The following is an 18602-nucleotide window of genomic DNA, read 5'->3' as shown; positions in this document are numbered from 1 at the left end:
TGATGGAGCACCTTGCCATAAAGCAAAGGTGATAACTAAATGGCTCATGGAACAAAACATAGAGATTTTGGGTCCATGGCCTGGAAACTCCCCAGATCTTAATCCCATTGAGAACTTGTGGTCAATCATCAAGAGACGGGTGGACAAACAAAAACCAACAAATTCTGGCAAAATGCAAGCATTGATTATGCAAGAATGGACTGCTATCAGTCAGGATTTGGTCAAAAAGTTGATTGAGAGCATGCCAGAGGTCTTGAAGAAGAAGGGGCAACACTGCAAATATTGACTTGCTGCATTAACTCATTCTAACTGTCAATATAACCTATTGGTACTCATAATATGATTGCAATTATATTTCTGTATGTGATATAAACATCAGACAAACACTAATAAAAGCCAGAGGCCAGCAGATCATGTGAAAATATAATTTTGGTGTCATTCTCAAAACTTTTGGTCATGACTGTAGGAGATGACACATATACGGCCGTGTACAGGACATATGGGATGTAGGAGATGACACATATACGGCCGTGTACAGGACATATGGGATGTAGGAGATGACACATATACGGCCGTGTACAGGACATATGGGATGTAGGAGATGACACATATACGGCCATATAGGACATATGGGATGTAGGAGATGACACATATATGGTCATATAGGCCATATAGGATGTAGGAGATGACACACATACGGCCATATAGGACATATGGGACGTAGTGACACATATATAAGGCCATATAGGATGTAGGAGATGACATATATACGGCCGTGTACAGGACATATAGGATGCAGATGACACATATACAGCCATATACAGGACATATGGGATGTAGGAGATGAGACATATATGGCTATGTCTATGATTCTATGTAGGAGATGACACATATACGGCCATATAGGACATATGGGATGTAGGAGATGACACATTTATATGGCTATATAGGACATATGGGATGTAGGAGATGACACATATGGCCGTGTACAGGACATATGGGATGTAGGAGATGACACATATAAGGCCATGTACAGGACATATGGGATGTAGATGACACATATACAACCATATAGGACATATGGAATGTAGGAGATGACACATATACGGCCATATATGACATATGGGATGTAGATGACATATATACGGCTGAGTACAGGACATACGGGATGAGGGAGATGACACATATACGGCCATGTACAGGACATATGGGTTGAGGGAGATGACACATATACGGCCATATAGGACATATGGTATGTAGGAGATGACACATATACAGCTGTGCACAGGACATATGGGATGTAGATGACACATATACGGCCATATGGGATGTAGATGACACATACACGGCCATATAGGACATATGGGATGTAGGAGATGACACATATACAGCCATATGGGATGTAGGAGATGACACATATACAGCTGTGCACAGGACATATGGGATGTAGATGACACATATACGGCCATGTACAGGACATATGGGATGTAGGAGATGACACATATACGGCCGTGTACAGGACATATGGGATGTAGGAGATGACACATATATGGCCGTGTACAGGACATATGGGATGTAGGAGATGACACATATACGGCCGTGTACAGGACATATGGGATGTAGGAGATGACACATATATGGCCGTGTACAGGACATATGGGATGTAGGAGATGACACATATACGGCCGTGTTCAGGACATATGGGATGTAGGAGATGACACATTTATATGACCATATAGGACATATGGGATGTAGGAGATGACACATTTATATGACCATATAGGACATATGGGATGTAGGAGATGACACATTTATATGACCATATAGGACATATGGGATGTAGGAGATGACACATATATGGCCGTGTACAGGACATATGGGATGTAGGAGATGACACATATACGGCTGTGTACAGGACATATGGGATGTAGGAGATGACACATATACAGCTGTGCACAGGACATATGGGATGTAGGAGATGACACATATATGGCCGTGTACAGGACATATGGGATGTAGGAGATGACACATATACGGCCGTGTACAGGACATATGGGATGTAGGAGATGACACATTTATATGACCATATAGGACATATGGGATGTAGATGACACATATACAGCCATGTACAGGACATATGGGATGAGGGAGATGACACATATACGGCCATATGGGATGTAGGAGATGAGACATATACGGCCATATAGGACATATGGGATGTCACATATACAATTTACTGACCCGTCGTCATCTATTTCCCAGTGTGAACAGAACATATTGACTACACGACATGTACGAAACACGGGTCACGGCTTACAGCGGTGTCACATTCACGTCACGATAGCCGTGTATATAATCTGCAGTCAGGCTCACCTATCGCCGGTATATAGCATCTCTCACTACCCGAGAGAGACAGCGCGGAAGCCAGAAAGACAGCGGAACCCGGAAGTGACGAAGACGTGAACACTTCTACCACGTGATGTTTTACGGCGGCGCGCTGTCGTAGCTCGGCGGCCATGATGGAGGAGGCCTGTGTGTCCCGAGATCACGCTGTATGACAGCTATACCAGGGGAGTCATGGAGCACTTCCCCGTACAATCTGACCTGCATGTGTGTACATTGCGCATGCGTGTTTGCGGTTGGCGGGCTTTTTGACATGGTTTCCCCAGGGCCGCCTCTCCTGCAGGCCGTGTACGGGAAGGTGCACACCATTAGTGACTATGTCCGCCTCCTGCACCCAGACAGCGAGCACGGCGTGCATCTGCTGCAAGAGGGGGACACGGACAGATATAAGAGCTTCCTGTCAGAGCTGCTGGTCTGTATCCCACCACAGGCTAAGAGGCTGTGCTCGCCCACCTCCTTCCTGCAGGTAAGAGATGAGCTGGCTGCAGCCTGTGTGCTGTGAGGAGAGGCTCCGTAACAGCCCACGAGCCACAAATGGCCGACGATACTGGAGCTGCTTTATTATTCCGCAAAGTTTTCTTTTTTTGTGTTTATAATAAAATACAATGCAGCGAGATGCCTGGTCATGACTACGCCTGAAAGCAGTCAAATGTCACTAAGGTAGTGTGTTGGCGCTGGTAGGTGGGCCTGGATTTACCTGCTGCAAAGGATAGTCAACCTACCACAGGTTGACACTATTGGAGAAGGTCCAATGTGCAAATAAAATAGAAATGATCCTGCGCTGGTAAGGTTAGGCCGTAATAAGTAAAGTGGGGGGGGGAGAGTAAAGTATTCCGATCGGTGTGATGATTAAAAGGTTTTTTATTTAGTCTCACATAAAAGTACCATGTAAAAATCAGCATTTAAGAGTGTGGAAATATAAATTAGAATAAATTAAAATTAAACTGGTTGGTCCTTTGTGGGTTCCTTGTAGTTGTGGCCTATTTGGTTTCTTGGCCAGTTAAGGAGGCGTTGTGGTCTAGATGGTTCCTGGGTGGAGAGGAGAAGGGACACAAGGGGTTGGTGGGCAGATAGTTCCTTGCAGAGATGGGTTAGATGTCCTCTTGGAGGGAGATGATTTACCTGTTGTAGGTCCGGGTTGGATTCACGGTATAGATAGCTGGTGTTAGTCTACGTGGGTGATGCTTGTTCCCTTGTTGTGGACACCAAGGTTAGGAGGTACTGTTGGTGAATGGTAAAATGATGTAGGTTAGCCTTTGGGAGTGTGGGTGTCAAGGATGGGAGAGTGTGTTGATTTACCTTTAAGAGGTCTTTTTGTAGGTTTCCAGGCTGTACGTGGTGATTTCGACGGTCTTGGTTGGTGTTTTACCGATCCTGGATGATAGGTGGCTTTTGTGTGCCGCAGTGCCTAAAGAGTACTGATGGAAATGTTAGTATATGCTGTAGATGGGCAAGTGGTGTGGGACATAGACAGTGCAGGTAAGGTGGTTAGATATTACCTGTTGGGTTTGGGTACTGGAGGATATGCTTTTCCTTTTGACTCACTAGTAGTAGTAGCCGCAGTCAGGGAAGCGGCGTCTGTGCTGTAGGTTTGGGCACTTGGGGTCTGCTTATCCTTATAACTCACTAATAGTAGTGGTCGCAGTCAGGGAAGCAGTTTCAGGTGATATTGTACCCTAGGTTAAGGTTTTTACTTTGGGAGCGTACTGGTATACGGTCTGGTGCAGTGCGTGCACTCTGTAGTATAATCACCGTGAGAGCAAAGCTCCGTGACTTACAGTTGGTTGTCTGTCAGGAAGAGTCCCACTGACAGGGAGTGGTTAGCGTCCTGCTGGTAGTTCCCTCAGAGTCTCCGTTGGCAGCGGAGGGAGAGAGAGAGAGAGGTGGGGGTAGCGCAGGGAGTGCGACAGGGTCCCGGCCGGTGACCAGCTGTTCTCCCTTGCGCTCAGCGTCTTCAGTCTGCGGAAGGCGGGAAGGACCTGAGGCAGACGTCTCGTGGTAGCGCAGCAGGACCTGCGTGACGTCAGAGCACGTGACCCGTACCGGTACGGTGGCTTACAGGGACCAAAAAACCAACACGTTTCGAGAACAGCGGTTCTCTTCCTCAGGGATGGTCTATTGTTGTAAGTTGGTCACTTTTATATGCGCGCTCCTCCATTTGAATTAGTGGGGGTGGAGTCAGCTATGCATTTGGGTATAATGTGGTTTATGAAGGGGTTAATCATCATTAAAGGCAAACAGTTCAATGTCTGAGTTAAGTCCTTTTGGCTACAGAGTGTCTAGATTGAATATCCATTTACTTTCAATCCTAGACATTTGTTTTAGGTAATCCCCTCTGTGCCATTGCTTGTGAACCTTTTGTAGACCTGTGATAATGGTGCCCTTTATAGAGCCTCCATGTTTTTCTGAGTAATGTATGGATAGTGGGTGTCCATCAAATTTTTTTGAGATATTACGCAGATGTTCATTTATGCGTACGTGCATGGGGCGTTTGGTCCTGCCTATATACATTTTATTGCACGGGCATCTGAGGCTGTATATGACACCTTCAGTGTTACAGGTAGTAAAGTTTGAGATTGTGTGGGTGATTTTACCTTCTTTAATGGTTTTTTGTTTTCTGGTATGCAGCTTTTTGCATGCTGCGCATTTATTGCAAGGAAAAAAAACAACGGTTTCTTCAATAAGTGGGGATTTTTCATTAATTTGAGGGTTGCGAACTGTGGGAGCAATGAGGTTTCCTAGGTTTTTTGCTTTCCTGTAAATAAATCTTGGTTTTGGTGGGATCAAATCGCCTATCATTTTGTCATTATGAAGGATATGCCAGTGTTTAGTGATGATTTTTCTTAATAGTTGTGTGTTGGAGTTGTATTGGGTTATAATTGGGATATTTGGTTGTGTATTTGTCAGTGGCGTCAGTTTTTTGGGGGGTGTTCTTGAGGAGGTTGTCTCTGGGCATGACTTGGATTTGATTTTTCACTTTCTGTAAGAATTGCGTGTTGTATCCTTTTTCTAGGAATTTTTTACTTAATTGTGTGGCTTTTTCATTGAAATCCTCAGTGTTGGAGCAGTTTCTGTGTAGTCGCGTATACTGGCTGCGTGGGATATGTAATAACCAACTGGGGAGGTGGCAGCTGTCCAAGGAGATGAAGCTGTTTGAATCTGTTGGTTTAAAGGTGTGTGCACACGATGCAGAAATGAAGCAGAAAATTTCTGCATCATTTCTGCATCTCCCTGGCAGAAAAAACGCATGCAAATTGTGCATGCGTTTTTCCTGCGGAATACATGCGGATTCACATGCGTTTCCGCATGTGGATTGACAAGCGCTTTCCAGGCGATTTTAGCATCACCTGGAAAGTGCTTGACAACTAGGTCACACTATATAAATCCATGCAAACAGCATGGATTTATATAGTGTGACCCGAGAGAGTGTATATACTTACCTCGGATGGCCCGCGCTGTCCTGCTCAATCCGTTCTCCCGGCTGCCGGCAACTTTGAATTGAAAGACCTGCCGACGTCAGCGCCACGTGACCCGTCACATGACTCTGATGTCAGCGCAGGTCCTACAACTCACTGCAAAGTGCCGGGAACCAAGCAGGAGCGCTGCGCGGGCCGACAGAAGGTAAGTCTACATTTATTTTTTATTTTATTCTTTTTTTACAGCTTTTTTAATGGTACCTGGGTGTGGATGAGACTCTCCTCTCATCCACACCCGGGTACCATCCGCACATTAGAACGCACCAATAGCGCAAGTACAAATGCAGTCTTGCGGAATTGGCGCGTTCTAATGCAAGTCTATGGCGGCGAAAACGCCGCGTTTACGCAAAATTAATTGACATGCTGCGGATTTTTGAGCGCAGCGTTTACGCTGCGGATTTTTGAGCGCAGCGTTTACGCTGCGGAAAAATCCGCATCATGGGCACAGCACATGCGGATTTCAATTGGGGAACATTGCTGCCCTTCTACCATGCGTTTTTAATGCGTTTCCGCGGTGTTTACGCAACTGCAAAAACGCCGCGGAAACACATTAAATACGCATCGTGTGAACTCAGCCTAATATAGGTTTTGGTTTGGATTTGTTGGTCCTGGATGCGGATATTTAGGTCTAGGAAGTTTACCTGTTTGCTTGTGTTGGAGGTAAATTCCCCAAAAAATTCATTTGTATTGATCTCCTTAATGAGTATAGGGATTCTTGGTCGCCAGACCAGATGAACAATAGGTCATCAATGAATCTGTGGCACATGATCAGATTGGGTCTGAGTGTTCCGCCTGGATGGATGATGGTCTCCTCCCATTTACCCACGTATAGATTTGCATAACTTGGTGCGAATCTCGTGCCCATTGCTGTGCCCCACTGTTGTGTGTAGAAGAGTTTGTCATATTTAAAATAGTTGTATGTAAGTATAAACTTCATACAGTCCTTGATATATATTATTTGTTTTGTTTTGTTTCAGGAGGAAGTGTGTGGCCGCATCGCAGCCTGCGTCATGTTGTATCACAGTGTATAGGGAAGAGATATCCAGAGTACCTAAAATGAAGTTGTCGCACCATTTGACTTTTTGTAGGAGCTGGAGCACATGTTGGCTGTCTTTTAAGTATGTTGGCAGGAGAGGTACTAGGTCTTGTAGATGTTTGTCTACAAACCTCGATAGATTTGATGTTGGGCATTGAATACCTGAAATTATGGGTCTGCCTGGGGGATGGGAGAGTGACTTGTGTATTTTTGGTAGATAGTAAAATGCTGTAAGACGTAGATGGGGAATGGTGATATACTCAAATTCCTGTTTTGTAAGAAAGCCTTTGTCTAATCCTTTGGTGGTTAGGATTTTTAGTTCTTTTAGGTGTATGTTTGTAGGGTCCTCCCTCATGGTTTTGTAAGTTCTTGTGTCGCTTAGGAGTCTATTAGCTTCCATTTGGTAATGTTCGATGTCCAGTATAACTAGGCCTCCTCCTTTGTCAGCTGGGCGGATAATGTTATTCTGATTCTTTTGTAGGAGGTTTATTGCTTTCCTTTCAGAGGCATTAAGGTTGTGTTGGAATTTGTTACATTTTTTGTCGCTTAAATTGCGAATATCGGAGATGACATTGAAAGTTTCCAAAACAAAGGCAGGTGAGTATTCATTTAGTGGATGGAATTTGGATTTGGTTTTTAGGTCTGTGTGGACATATTTCAGAGTGAGTGGATTGTTGGGTTCATTTGGGCGCCCTTGGTTCTGGTGTTTCAAGTAGTATTTTTTAAGTGCTAGTTTGCGCATGAACTGTTTAACTCCAGTGAAGGCTTGGAATTTATTGAATCCTGTGCAGGGGGCATATTTGAGGCCTTTGGTTAAGAGGTTGATTTCGTTTGGTTTTAGGTTATGTTTGCTGAGATGAAAAATGGTGTTGGCCTTTTGGTTTATTTCCTCTGTGTGTGCCTTTTTTCTTTTTGGAGAGTTGCCCTCCTCTACATCCCCTCTGGCGTCTGTTCTTTGAACCTTTTGAAAAAAAATTGAGGAGCTGGTTTTCTTGCGGACTTCTGGGAGTTTGGTGTTGATGTCGCGATTTTTTCTCCTGGAGGTGTTATTAGGGGCCGTGTCGGATCGATCATCCACAATTGATGGGGATTCTTTGATAGTGTCTAAAATTTCAAACCTGTTGTTAAAGGTAGTGGGAGTGGCTGAGGGTGGTGGGACAGTGATAGTCATGGGGGGGGGGATTTTGTGGATTGTGATTAGTGTTGAGCCTGTTCTGATGGGGGCTGATGTCCTGAGATATTTGGGATTGTCTATCTGGGGTGAGGTGTATTGAAAAACAATCCTCAGAGTTTGAAGGGCTTAGTGGTGTTGGACTTGCTACCACTTCGTCCAGGGTTACAAAGGTGGCGCTAATTTGTACCCATGGTAGTGTTATGTTCTCCGGTATGTCATCTCTGCCCATTTTGCGTCTTTTTCTTTCAATGATTTCTTTTTCATATATGCGGTTCCTGATACTATGTGATAGGTTAGCTATTTCTGGGTGGTTTTTGTGGGGATCTATATCCCTAAACAGTTTAGAGATTTTTGTTTTGTTTTCTAGTAGCTGTTTTCTTTTTCTGATAAGATACTGCCTGCTTGGAGAAAGATTTAAATAGGGCATCCCTATGCCATACCGGAGAACATAACACTACCACGGGAACAAATTAGCGCCACCTTTGTAACCCTGGACGAAGTGGTAGCAAGTCCAACACCACTAAGCCCTTCAAACTCCGAGGATTGTTTTTCAATACACACATAGATCGCTGTAATCGTATTGATTCGAAGAATAAAGCTGCCTTATCAATTTTACCATACTCAAAATGGCATAAAAAAAATAAAATAACAATTCCTGAATTTCTGTTTTTTGTTCATTCTGCCACCCAAAAATCGGAATAGAAAGCGATTAAAAACGTTATGTAACCGAAAATTGTGGGAAGGGAAGCAAAAGGCCAGGAAAATCCATACAACGAACAAATACTATTAGACATGGAAAGGAAGAACAAAGACAAAAAATCAGAATAATAAAAATATTGGAGAAAGAGAAACCGACCATGAACTAAGATGTTTCTGTACAAATGCACAGAGCATGGGCAACGAACAAGGAGGATTGGAGCTACTAACGCAGGAAAAGAAATATGTCATTGGCATCACTAAAACTTGGTTGGAATACAAGGCTAGAAGGATACAACTTATTTGCAAGAAATGGATCTCGAGAGCCCCGCAATGAGAATCGCGGGTCCCGATGGTTACCATGGTACCCTGAGATCATGTGATAATCCCAGGGTACGATGGCCTGTGAGATCCAGCAATAAGCTGGATCTCACAGGCAAAGTCAGAGAGTCAGTCATGGAGTCAGGATTGCAGTGTGTGAGATCCGAAATCAAAGTGAAAATGACATATGTTCCACAGTGGGACTTGGTGAAAAATTAAAAAAAAAAGTGAAATAAAGTGGAAAAAAAAACGCAAGTGCATACAAATCACTAAAATCCATTTTGCCACTCAAAACGCAGCATTTGTGATAAAATAAACGAAAAAACATACACATAATTGGTATCGCCGCGTCCAGAACGACCCGCTCTATAAAATTGTCATGTTATTTATTCCTTTTGGTGAACGTCGTAAAAAATAAATAAAAAAATACGCCAAAAATGACGCTTTTTCATCATACTGATTTCACAAAAAAGTGAATAAAAAGTGATGAAAAAGTCTTATGTAAAAAAAAAAAAAAAAAAAAAAATATATAGGAATTAAAACGTCAAACTGTACCGCAAAAAAACAAGCCATTATATGGCTTTCGTCAAAAAAATAGTTACAGCTCTCAGAATGTGATAATGCAAAATCAAATTCTTTTTTGTAAAATATTGTTTTTTCTGTAAAAATAGCAAATCACAAAAAAATATATAAATCTTGTATCGCTGTAATCGTATCTACCCAACGAACAAATCGGTCTTAACACTTTTACCGCACGGTGAGTGCAATAACTGAATTGCTGGTTTCTGTTCATTCTGTGTCAGAAATCTGAATAAAAAATGATCAAAAATTGCGGTGTGTCCCAAAATGGTACCAAAAAAATCTGCAACTTGTCCCCCAAAAAGTAAGCCATCATACAACTGTTCACCAAAAAATAAAAAAGTTACAGCTCTCAGAATATGGCGACGAAAATAACTATTTTTTATACAAAAAAAAGAATTTTTACTGTGTGACAGTAGCAAAACCTTAAAAAAACCCATATAAATCTGGTATCGCTGTAATCGCACCGACCCAAAGAATAAATCCACCTTATCGCCTATATCGCACTGTGAACCGTGCAAAAATAAAAATAAGAACTATTCTGGTACTGCTGTCTATTTCTTCATTCTGCCTCTAAAAAAATCGAAATAAGGCTCGGCTCACGTTTATCCTGCGCTCTCCGCTGAGCGCTTACATTGGGGTTTCCGTGTAAATTCACCAAAACCGCAATTCAGACAAAAACCCAGATGGAGCCACTCACTTATGAGGCCGATGGAGTCCCTTTGGACTGGTCTCTGTTCCGGCTATGTGCCATCATTTTAGGCTTTTTTTTTCGTTCACAAGTGTGGACGGCCACAGATCTGTGCACGCCTAAAAAGATGGAGACCACCGGAGCAGATGTTAAACTTACTCCATCTGCCTCTTTGTGGTGGGTGGCTCCGTTGGGGATTTCGTCTGAATCACATTTTTGTGGGATTTACATGGAAACTCTGACGTAAGTGCTCAGCTTAGACTGGCGATTCAGTCTTGTTCGGAAGCAATCAAAAATAATCTACCCCAAAATGTTACCAATAAAACCGCTTATTTCAGCAGCAGAAGGGAAAATAATAGGATAGGATAGTTCACCTCAGATTTATAAAAAGTGACGACCGGCCCCTCCAGCTTAGGCTCCTTCTACTCCCATGTTCCTCCGTTTTAGATTTGAGGTCGCAGAGGATAGTCGCTGCCTTTGCAGCTCCTCAGAAGATTTTATTATTTTTATCCGGAGACCTGGACCCCCCGTGGTCTAGAGGTCTCAGGGGGTCTCAGCTCTGCTGGGACCCCTGACCCTCCCCTGGCGGATCTGCGTACCCCCTAAGGAGGTCCCCGCAGAACCCTGCTGGCCCCGGGGGATACAGGGCGCTCCCTGGCGGAGACGCACACCGCTCTTGTGGGGTCCCTGCGCGCTCCGCCGTGGGGGGGGGCAAGGGCCATGGCGCCCCACATCCCTGGGGGTCCCTGTGGCGCTCAGCTGGGTAAGTGCTCTTATGGAGTGCTTCCAGCGGCTGCTGCGGCAGCCGCTGTCACTGTATATGTGTTTGTGGTGACTGCTGTTTTTTTTCTGCTTGCAGGGATTTCTCCTCTGCATGCACTTCTTGATCCTCTGCGGGCAGGGGAGCGGGGACGGAGGATTCGCGCGCTCTGTTCATATTCGGCGGGGGGCGTGGCTTCACGTCTCTCTGCTGCCAGTTTGTGACAGGAAGTGCCGGGAAAGCGCGCGCTGGAGATGCCCCAGCCCCTTCTTCTTCCGGCCAGCGTCCATCCTCGTGCTGTGGCTCCTACTCCCTGCTCCCCGCTCTCATCACACCGAGAAGAGCAGTTTCTACGCCAGCTGGTGAGTCTCTCCTGCCTTATAGGCAGAAAGTTCCTTCTACAGCGCAGAGCACTTTCCTTATGTCCTAGCTGACAGGGTGTGCTGTATACGGCGCTGCTTCTTCACTTGCTGAGATGGCTCTGACGCACACCTCACAAAAAGGGTAGTGTGGATCAGTAGCGTTAACCCCTTCTGAACGGGGTCTGGCCCATCAGGCTGTTAACCCTCTCTGGAGGTGCACCCTTCTGGGATCAGAGGGTGCTTCTCTCTAGTGTGTCAGGTTAACTTTTGCTCTGCAGGCCACTGGGGTAGCTTTTCTCCTTCTAGGCGGAGCTTTAACCCTTCAGTGCCAGGTGATTTTTTTTTGTGCAAGAACAGGCTGTGATAGTGGAATTTACACATCCTTGGTCACTGAACCCATTGTAAGGTTATTACTGCCTTATCCGCGACGCTCGCAACTGTGTGGGGGCATGTCGGATCAGGGACCAGGGGGCGCGGACCCCTCTCCCGGTCCGCTTCAGGATCGGTCACGCGTATCTGATACGCCGAGGTCTTCAACGTCGACAGGTTCGGCGCTAGTTGGGGGTCTCAGTGATGTTAAGGTGGAGGCGCTCACTCGCTCCATTGACAGTCTGTCTGACCTCCTGGGTCATTGGGTCTCTACTAAGTCCCAACCGACGTCTAGAAGCAAGAGGTGTCTCAGGCCTGTGGCGGCGCCGTCTCCTCCGCGCAGTGCGTCGGAGGCTTCAGAATCGCCGACAGACTCTTCTGGTGAGATCTCCGATTCTGATGAAGAGAATCGGCGAGGTCGCTCTGCTTTGCTTTCGGGCCGCGTGGACGCTTTTGTTGAAGCTATGCGGGAAGCGTTACAACTGTCTGAAGAGGTGACGGAGCGCCCTGGCAAATCGGCCCGGTTGTATCAGGAGTCGCGTCGGGCTCGCTCGACGCTGCCGATGCACGAGGAACTTAACAAGGCAGTGGAGAAAGAACGCCTGTGTCCGGATAAACGTTTCCAAGGGGCGCGGTTGTTTGATGCCCTGTATCCCTGTTCCACGGAAACTATCACTAATTGGGTCCCCTCTCCTGAAGTGGATGTGCCATTGTCTGAGCTGAGCAAATCCTCTTTGCTTCCTGTTAAAGGGAAGGCGAGTCTCCAGGACCCGCTGGACAGAAGGACGGAGTCAGCGGCAAAGTCCATCTATGAGGCTGCGGGTCACGGATTCCTAGCGGCCTTGGGGGCCATGTGGGCTGGTGAGGCTTCACCTGCGGTGGTTGGATCAGCTGCGGACGGCATGGCAAGATGGAACTCCGCTGTCTGAAGTGGAAAGGCTCTTCCAGCTCTTGGAAGAAGCGGCCCGATATGGCAGGGACGCAGTGCTGGATACTACTGCGGTGATGTCCAGGGCTCAATCCTCGGCCGTCTCTGTCAGGAGAGCACTGTGGCTTAAACAGTGGACCGGTGATGCAGTATCCAAACAGGGTTTGCTGAGTCTGGCGTACAAGGGAGGTCAGCTGTTTGGTTCGGACCTCACGGAGCTGATTGCTAAAGCCAAGGCCAAAGAATACGGCCTTGCTGCAGCGAAAGGCAGCGGTTACTACGTCCGGCAGGTCAAGTGCCGGTAGTGGTCGTCGGTCCTTTCGGCCCCGGGGTCGGTTCGGTCAGCCTTCTTGGAGATCGGATCGTCCCTCGCCTTCCGGAAAGAAGTCCTCCCAGAAATCCCGTACTCCCTGGAAACAACATTTCCGTCAGGACAAGCGGGAGGTTGACAAAAAGCCCGCTAAGGCGGACTGACGCCAGGAACCCTCTCGAGGGCTCTCGGGTGGGAGGTCGTCTTCTACAATTCGGGTCTATTTGGGAGTCACACGTATCGGACGCCTGGGTGACGCGGGTTATGTCGGAAGGTTATTTCATAGAGTTTCATTCTCGACCCCCGGACAGGTTTCGTCAGTCGCGCATCCCGTCTGAGCCCAAGCTAGCTGCCGCTCTGCTGCAGGAGGTCGACTCTCTTCTGCAGCAGGGTGTGGTGATTCCTGTTCCGCCGGAGGACCAGGGAAGGGGGTTTTACTCCAACCTTTTTGTGGTTCCCAAAAAGGAGGACAAGTTTCGCCCTATTCTGGACCTCAAAGATTTGAATTTGCATGTCCGGACCCGAAAACTCCGTATGGAGTCTCTTCGCTCCGTCGTGGCGGTCCTGTCGCAGCACGATTTTTCGGTGTCGATCGACATCCACGACGCCTATTTAGATGTCCCTATCGGCAGGGCTCACCAGTGCTTCCTGCGGTTCGCCATAGGTCAGGCCCATTACCAGTTTGTGGCCCTACCATTCGGGTTGGCCTCGGCGCCCAGGGTTTTTACAAAGATTCTGGCGCCGCTCATGGCGCTCCTTCGAAAGCAAGGAGTTACGATTCTCCCCTACCTGGACGACCTGTTGATTGTCATCCACAGCGGAGGAGGCGGTAACGGCTCGCGATCTCTCCCTTCAGCACCTGGAGGTCTTCGGGTGGCTGGTCAATTGGAAGAAGTCGTCTTTGGAGCCGTCGCAGTCAATCCTGTTCTTGAGGATGCATTTCGACACTGTCCAAGCGGTGGTGTCCCTGCCTCCGGACAAACAAGCGAACCTTCGACACCATGTACAGGTTATGAGGTCGCCGATGGCAATGCCCCTTCGGAAGTGTATGCGCCTTCTGGGTCTGATGGTGGCAGCAATGGAAGCGGTACCTTTTGCACAATTTTTCATTCCCGGGGTCTCCAAAATCTTATTCTGACCCGTTGGGACCGATCGCCGGCTTCGCTAGATCGCTGTGTCGGTATCTCATGATGGAGGTCTCTCGGATCCTGGTATGGGCCGAGTCCAGGGTCCCAGCCATCTCCGCGATTCACATCCCAGGAGTGCTGAATATCACGGTGGACTTCCTCAGTCGCGAGCAGGTGGATCCCGGAGAATGGAGTCTTCATCCGGAAGTTTTTACACTGCTGTGCTCCCGTTGGGGGACTCCCCAGGTGGGCTTGATGGCATCCAGGCTGAACGCCAGGATTCCGACGTTTATGTCCAGGTACAGGGACCCGGAGGCTGTGGCGGTAGATGCTCTGGTGGCCCCCAGTTCGAACTGATCTACGTGTTTCCGCCGGTATCCTTGCTTCCTCTGGTCATCCGGCGGATCAAACTCTAACGGATTCCGGCAATTTTGGTGGCGCCGGATTGGGCGTGGTATTCAACGCTGGTCTCTTCTGGCGGCGCCTCCGTTTCCACTGCCTCTTCGCCTGGACCTGTTATCCCAAGGGCCCATTCGTCATCCGGACCTGAAGTCGCTTCGTTTGACGGCGTGGCACTTGAGACCGAGATCTTGACCCGTCGTGGGTTTTCGGCCGAGGTCATTGCCACCTTACGGGTGGGTAGAGGTCCAGCTACGACCAGGATTTATCACAGAACTTGGGAGGCTTTCTATTCATGGTGTTCTGGATCGTCAAGGAACCCGATGGGAATGGAAAAAAACAACTTCTTGGCTTTTCTGCAATGTGGTTTGTCCAAGGGTCTGGCGGTTGGTTCCTTGCGGGGTCGGGTATCTGCACTATCTGTGCTTTTTCGGAAGGCTATTGCCTCGCCCAGGGATGTGCTCGTTTTTTCGCGGGGTTGCACGTCAGTTTCCGCCTCGGAGGGCGTTTGTGGCTTTTTGGCGGCTCAATCTAGTCTTGGAGGCTCTTCAGCATGGACCGTTTGAGCCTATGGATTCAACTACTCTTTACTTTCTTGGAAGGTGGCCTTCCTGGTGGCGGTCACCTCCTTGAAAAGGGTTTCTGAGTTGGCGGCACTGTCTTGCTCGCCCCCTTTTCTGGAGTTCCACCCGGATCGAGTGGTGCTTCGTACCCTATGCGTTTTTTTTTTTTTTGCCTAAAGTGGTGTCACGTTTCCACGTCAATCAGGACATCGTGTTGCCCTCCCTCTGTCTGAATCCGAAAAGTCCAAAGGAGCGAGCCTTGCACTCGTTGGATTTGGTGCGGGCTTTGAAGTTCTATCTGTCAATCACGCAAGGGTTTCGGAAGTCTGACTCTCTTTTTGTGATTCCTTCTGGTCGTCGGCGTGGTCAGCGGGCCTCCAAGGACATTATAGCTCGGTGGATACGTTCGGCTATCCTGGAAGCCTTGCCCGGTTAAGGTTCGAGCTCATTCCACGAGAGCTGTTGGTTCGTCGTGGGCTTTTCATGAGGGGGCCTCGGCAGCGCAGCTCTGCCGGGCGGCTACCTGGCGCTCCGTTCACACTTTTACTAAATTTTATAAAGTGGACGTGAGTGCTTCCGCCGATGCAGCCTTGGGACGCAGGGTCCTGCAGGCGGCGGTGGTTTTGGTTCTCTTTATGTAGTTTTGGCGCTTGTTGCGCGCTTGACTAAGTTGTTGGGGTATTGGCGATTCTGCCACTGTTTCCCACCCTTGAGTTCTGGACTGCTTTGGGACGTCCCACTAGTAATGGATCTGTGTCTCCCTTCCTTCCCTTCTGCTGCTGAAAGACGGATTTTGGTAAGACCTTACCTGTAAAATCCTTTTCAGCGAAGGAAGGAAGGGAGACACAGCACCCTCCCAGGGCAGAATGCATTATTGTTTTTCCAGATGCGGCGCGACTCCTCTCTGATGGCGGTCATCGGGACTGGGGTCAGCGCGCTAGGGCTCTGTTCCAGCATTGCCAGCTCATCGCAGTTGTCAGGTCCAGTGAGTAGTGCCTGGGACTGTGTGTTCTTTCTGTTATATGCATAACCTGTTCTCTCTTATTTCTGATTTTTCAGAAGGGGTTGTGTTGTTCCGCTGGTGTTATCTGTTCTTCCTTAGCTTGTGTACGAAATGAGGAACATGGGAGTAGGAGGAGCCTAAGCTGGAGGGGCCGGTCGTCACTTTTTATAAATCTGAGGTGAACTATCTTATGGGGCTCCGCCTACCCACTAGTAATGGATCTGTGTCTCCCTTCCTTCCTTGAAAAGGATTTTACAGGTAAGGTCTTACCAAAATCCGTCTTTATCCCACAAAAAAACAGCCCCCTCTCAGGTCCATCTGTCACTGGAACTATAGGGGGTCCCACGTTACTGGTAGAACAAAGACTCTGGAAAAGCGACAGCTCCCACCCCCTTAAATAAAATCAAGTGAATTCTGTGTCAACCAAATCCAAATGCCCCACTGTGCCTAAACCGCTGTAAGCGACCACATGCTTGTCATTATTATAGCGGGGAGAGTACTTAACAATTTACGGGGTGTGTGTCACCAGGAGAAATGTATGGGGGCACAATGTATAGGCACTAAACTGGCATATTTGCAATTCTAAAGAATAAAGCCTGGTGTGGATGTTCTAATAGTCACTGCAGCAGTAGATGAATTCATTGAGATGTGTAATTTCTACAACAGGGTCACTTTTGCAGTTTTTCTGCTATTCTGGCACCTTTTGGGGCTCCGCAAATGTCACCCACAAACTTTCTACCAGTCTATGCTCCAAAAGCCAAATAGTGCTCCTTCCGTCTCAGCCCTGATGTGTGGCCTAACAGTATTTTCTGACGACATATGGGGCATCATCGCGTTCGGGAGAAATAGCATAACGAATGATGGGGTTTGTTTTCTCCTATTATCCATTGTAAAAATTACAAATTTGGGACTAAAACTACATTTTGGGGATAAAATGAAAATTTTCAATATGACGAACTAATGTTATCAAATTCTGTGTAGTACCTGTGGGTTCAAATGCTCACTATACCCTTAGCTAAAATCATTTGAGGGGTGTAGTTTCCAAAATGGAGTGACTTGTCAGGGTTTTTCACTCTTTAGGCACATCAGGGGCTCTCCAAACGCGACATGATACCCGCAGACCATTCCATCAAAGTCTGCGTTCCAAACGTCACTACTTCCTTTCCAAGCCCTGCCGTGCGACCAAACAATAGTTTTCCCCAACATATAGAGTATCTCCGTACTCAGGAGCAATTGCACAACAAATTTTGGGGTCCATTTTCTCCTTTTACCCTTGTGAAAATAAAAAAAATTGGGGCTAAAAGTACAGTTTTGTGGGAAAAATGTGATATATATTTTTATTTTTTTCAGGCTCTACTTTATAAATTTCTGTGAAGCTCCTGGGGGTTCAAGGTGCTCACCAGATATCTAAATACATTCCCCACATGGGGTCACTTGGGGGGTTTCCACTGTTTAGGCACATCAGGGGTTCTCCAAACGCAACATGGCATCTGCTCTCGATTAAAGCCATTTTTGCATTCAAAAAGTCAAACAGTGCTCCTTCCCTTCCCAACCCTGGCATGTGCCCAAACAGTAGTTTTACCCCACATATGGGGTATCAGCGTACTGAGGAGAAATTGCACAACAAGTTTTGGCGTCCATTTTCTCCTGTTAAATGTTAATTTTTTTCCTTCCACGTTGCTTCAGTTCCTGTGAAGCACGTGAAGGGTTAATAAACTTCTTGAATGTGGTTTTGAGCACCTTGAGAGGTGCAGTTTTTAGAATGGTGTTACTTTTGGGTATATTCTGTCATGTAGACCCCTCTAAGACACTTCATATGTGATGTGGTCCCTAAAAGATGGTTTTGTAAATTTAGTTGGAAAAATGAGAAATCTATGGTCAAATTTTAACGCTTATAACTTCCTAACAAAAAAATAAATTGTTTCAAAAATTGTGCTGATGTAACGTAGACATGTGGGAAATGTTATTTTTTTTACTATTTTGTGTGACATATCTCTCTGATTTAGGGGCATAAGAATTCAAAATTAAAAAATTTCAAAATTTTCGCCCAATTTTTTTTTTTTCACAAATAAACGCAAGTGATATCGAAGAAATTTTACCACTATCATGAAGTACAATATGTCACGAAAAAACAATCTCGGAATCAGTGGAATCCGTTGAAGCGTTCCAGAGTTATTACCTCATAAAGTGACACTGGTCAGAATTGTAAAATTTGGCTTGGTCATTAAGGACATAATTGGCTCCGTCCTTAAGGGGTTAATAAACGGAAGAGGTATCACATTGTATGTTAGAAAAGCATAAATCTCCACAGATATTGAAGCTTCAGAGACTGGGAGTTCTGTGGAAACGGTTTGGGTAAGAATTAGTGATGAGCGAGTATGTTCTGCTAACCTTTTTGGTGAGCA

At 46.6% G+C, this 18602-nt stretch overlaps 2 protein-coding genes across 2 annotated transcripts in view; one reads left to right on the top strand and one right to left on the bottom strand.

Annotated features, from left to right (window-relative positions):
• CLPTM1L (CLPTM1 like) overlaps nucleotides 1–2484 on the bottom strand; it is a 62910-nt gene extending 60426 nt beyond the window's left edge. The window contains exon 1 of the mRNA XM_073678346.1: nucleotides 2374–2484. The gene's annotated coding sequence lies outside the window, so the exon portion shown is untranslated. The remainder of the gene's footprint in view (nucleotides 1–2373) is intronic.
• Nucleotides 2485–2492: 8 nt separating this feature from the next.
• The window catches only part of TERT (telomerase reverse transcriptase), a 205528-nt gene continuing 189418 nt past the window's right edge, over nucleotides 2493–18602 (top strand). The window contains exon 1 of the mRNA XM_073678343.1: nucleotides 2493–2869. Within this exon, the coding sequence (XP_073534444.1) occupies nucleotides 2555–2869 (315 nt within the window). The 5' untranslated portion in view covers nucleotides 2493–2554. The remainder of the gene's footprint in view (nucleotides 2870–18602) is intronic.

The sequence above is a fragment of the Phyllobates terribilis genome, unplaced genomic scaffold (assembly GCF_046119375.1).
Source record: "Phyllobates terribilis strain yellow unplaced genomic scaffold, ASM4611937v1 Scaffold_4__5_contigs__length_816908805, whole genome shotgun sequence".
Taxonomy (NCBI): Eukaryota; Metazoa; Chordata; class Amphibia; order Anura; family Dendrobatidae; genus Phyllobates; species Phyllobates terribilis.
Note: the sequence above shows the minus strand (reverse complement) of the source record. Positions and strands in the feature narration are given on the sequence as shown.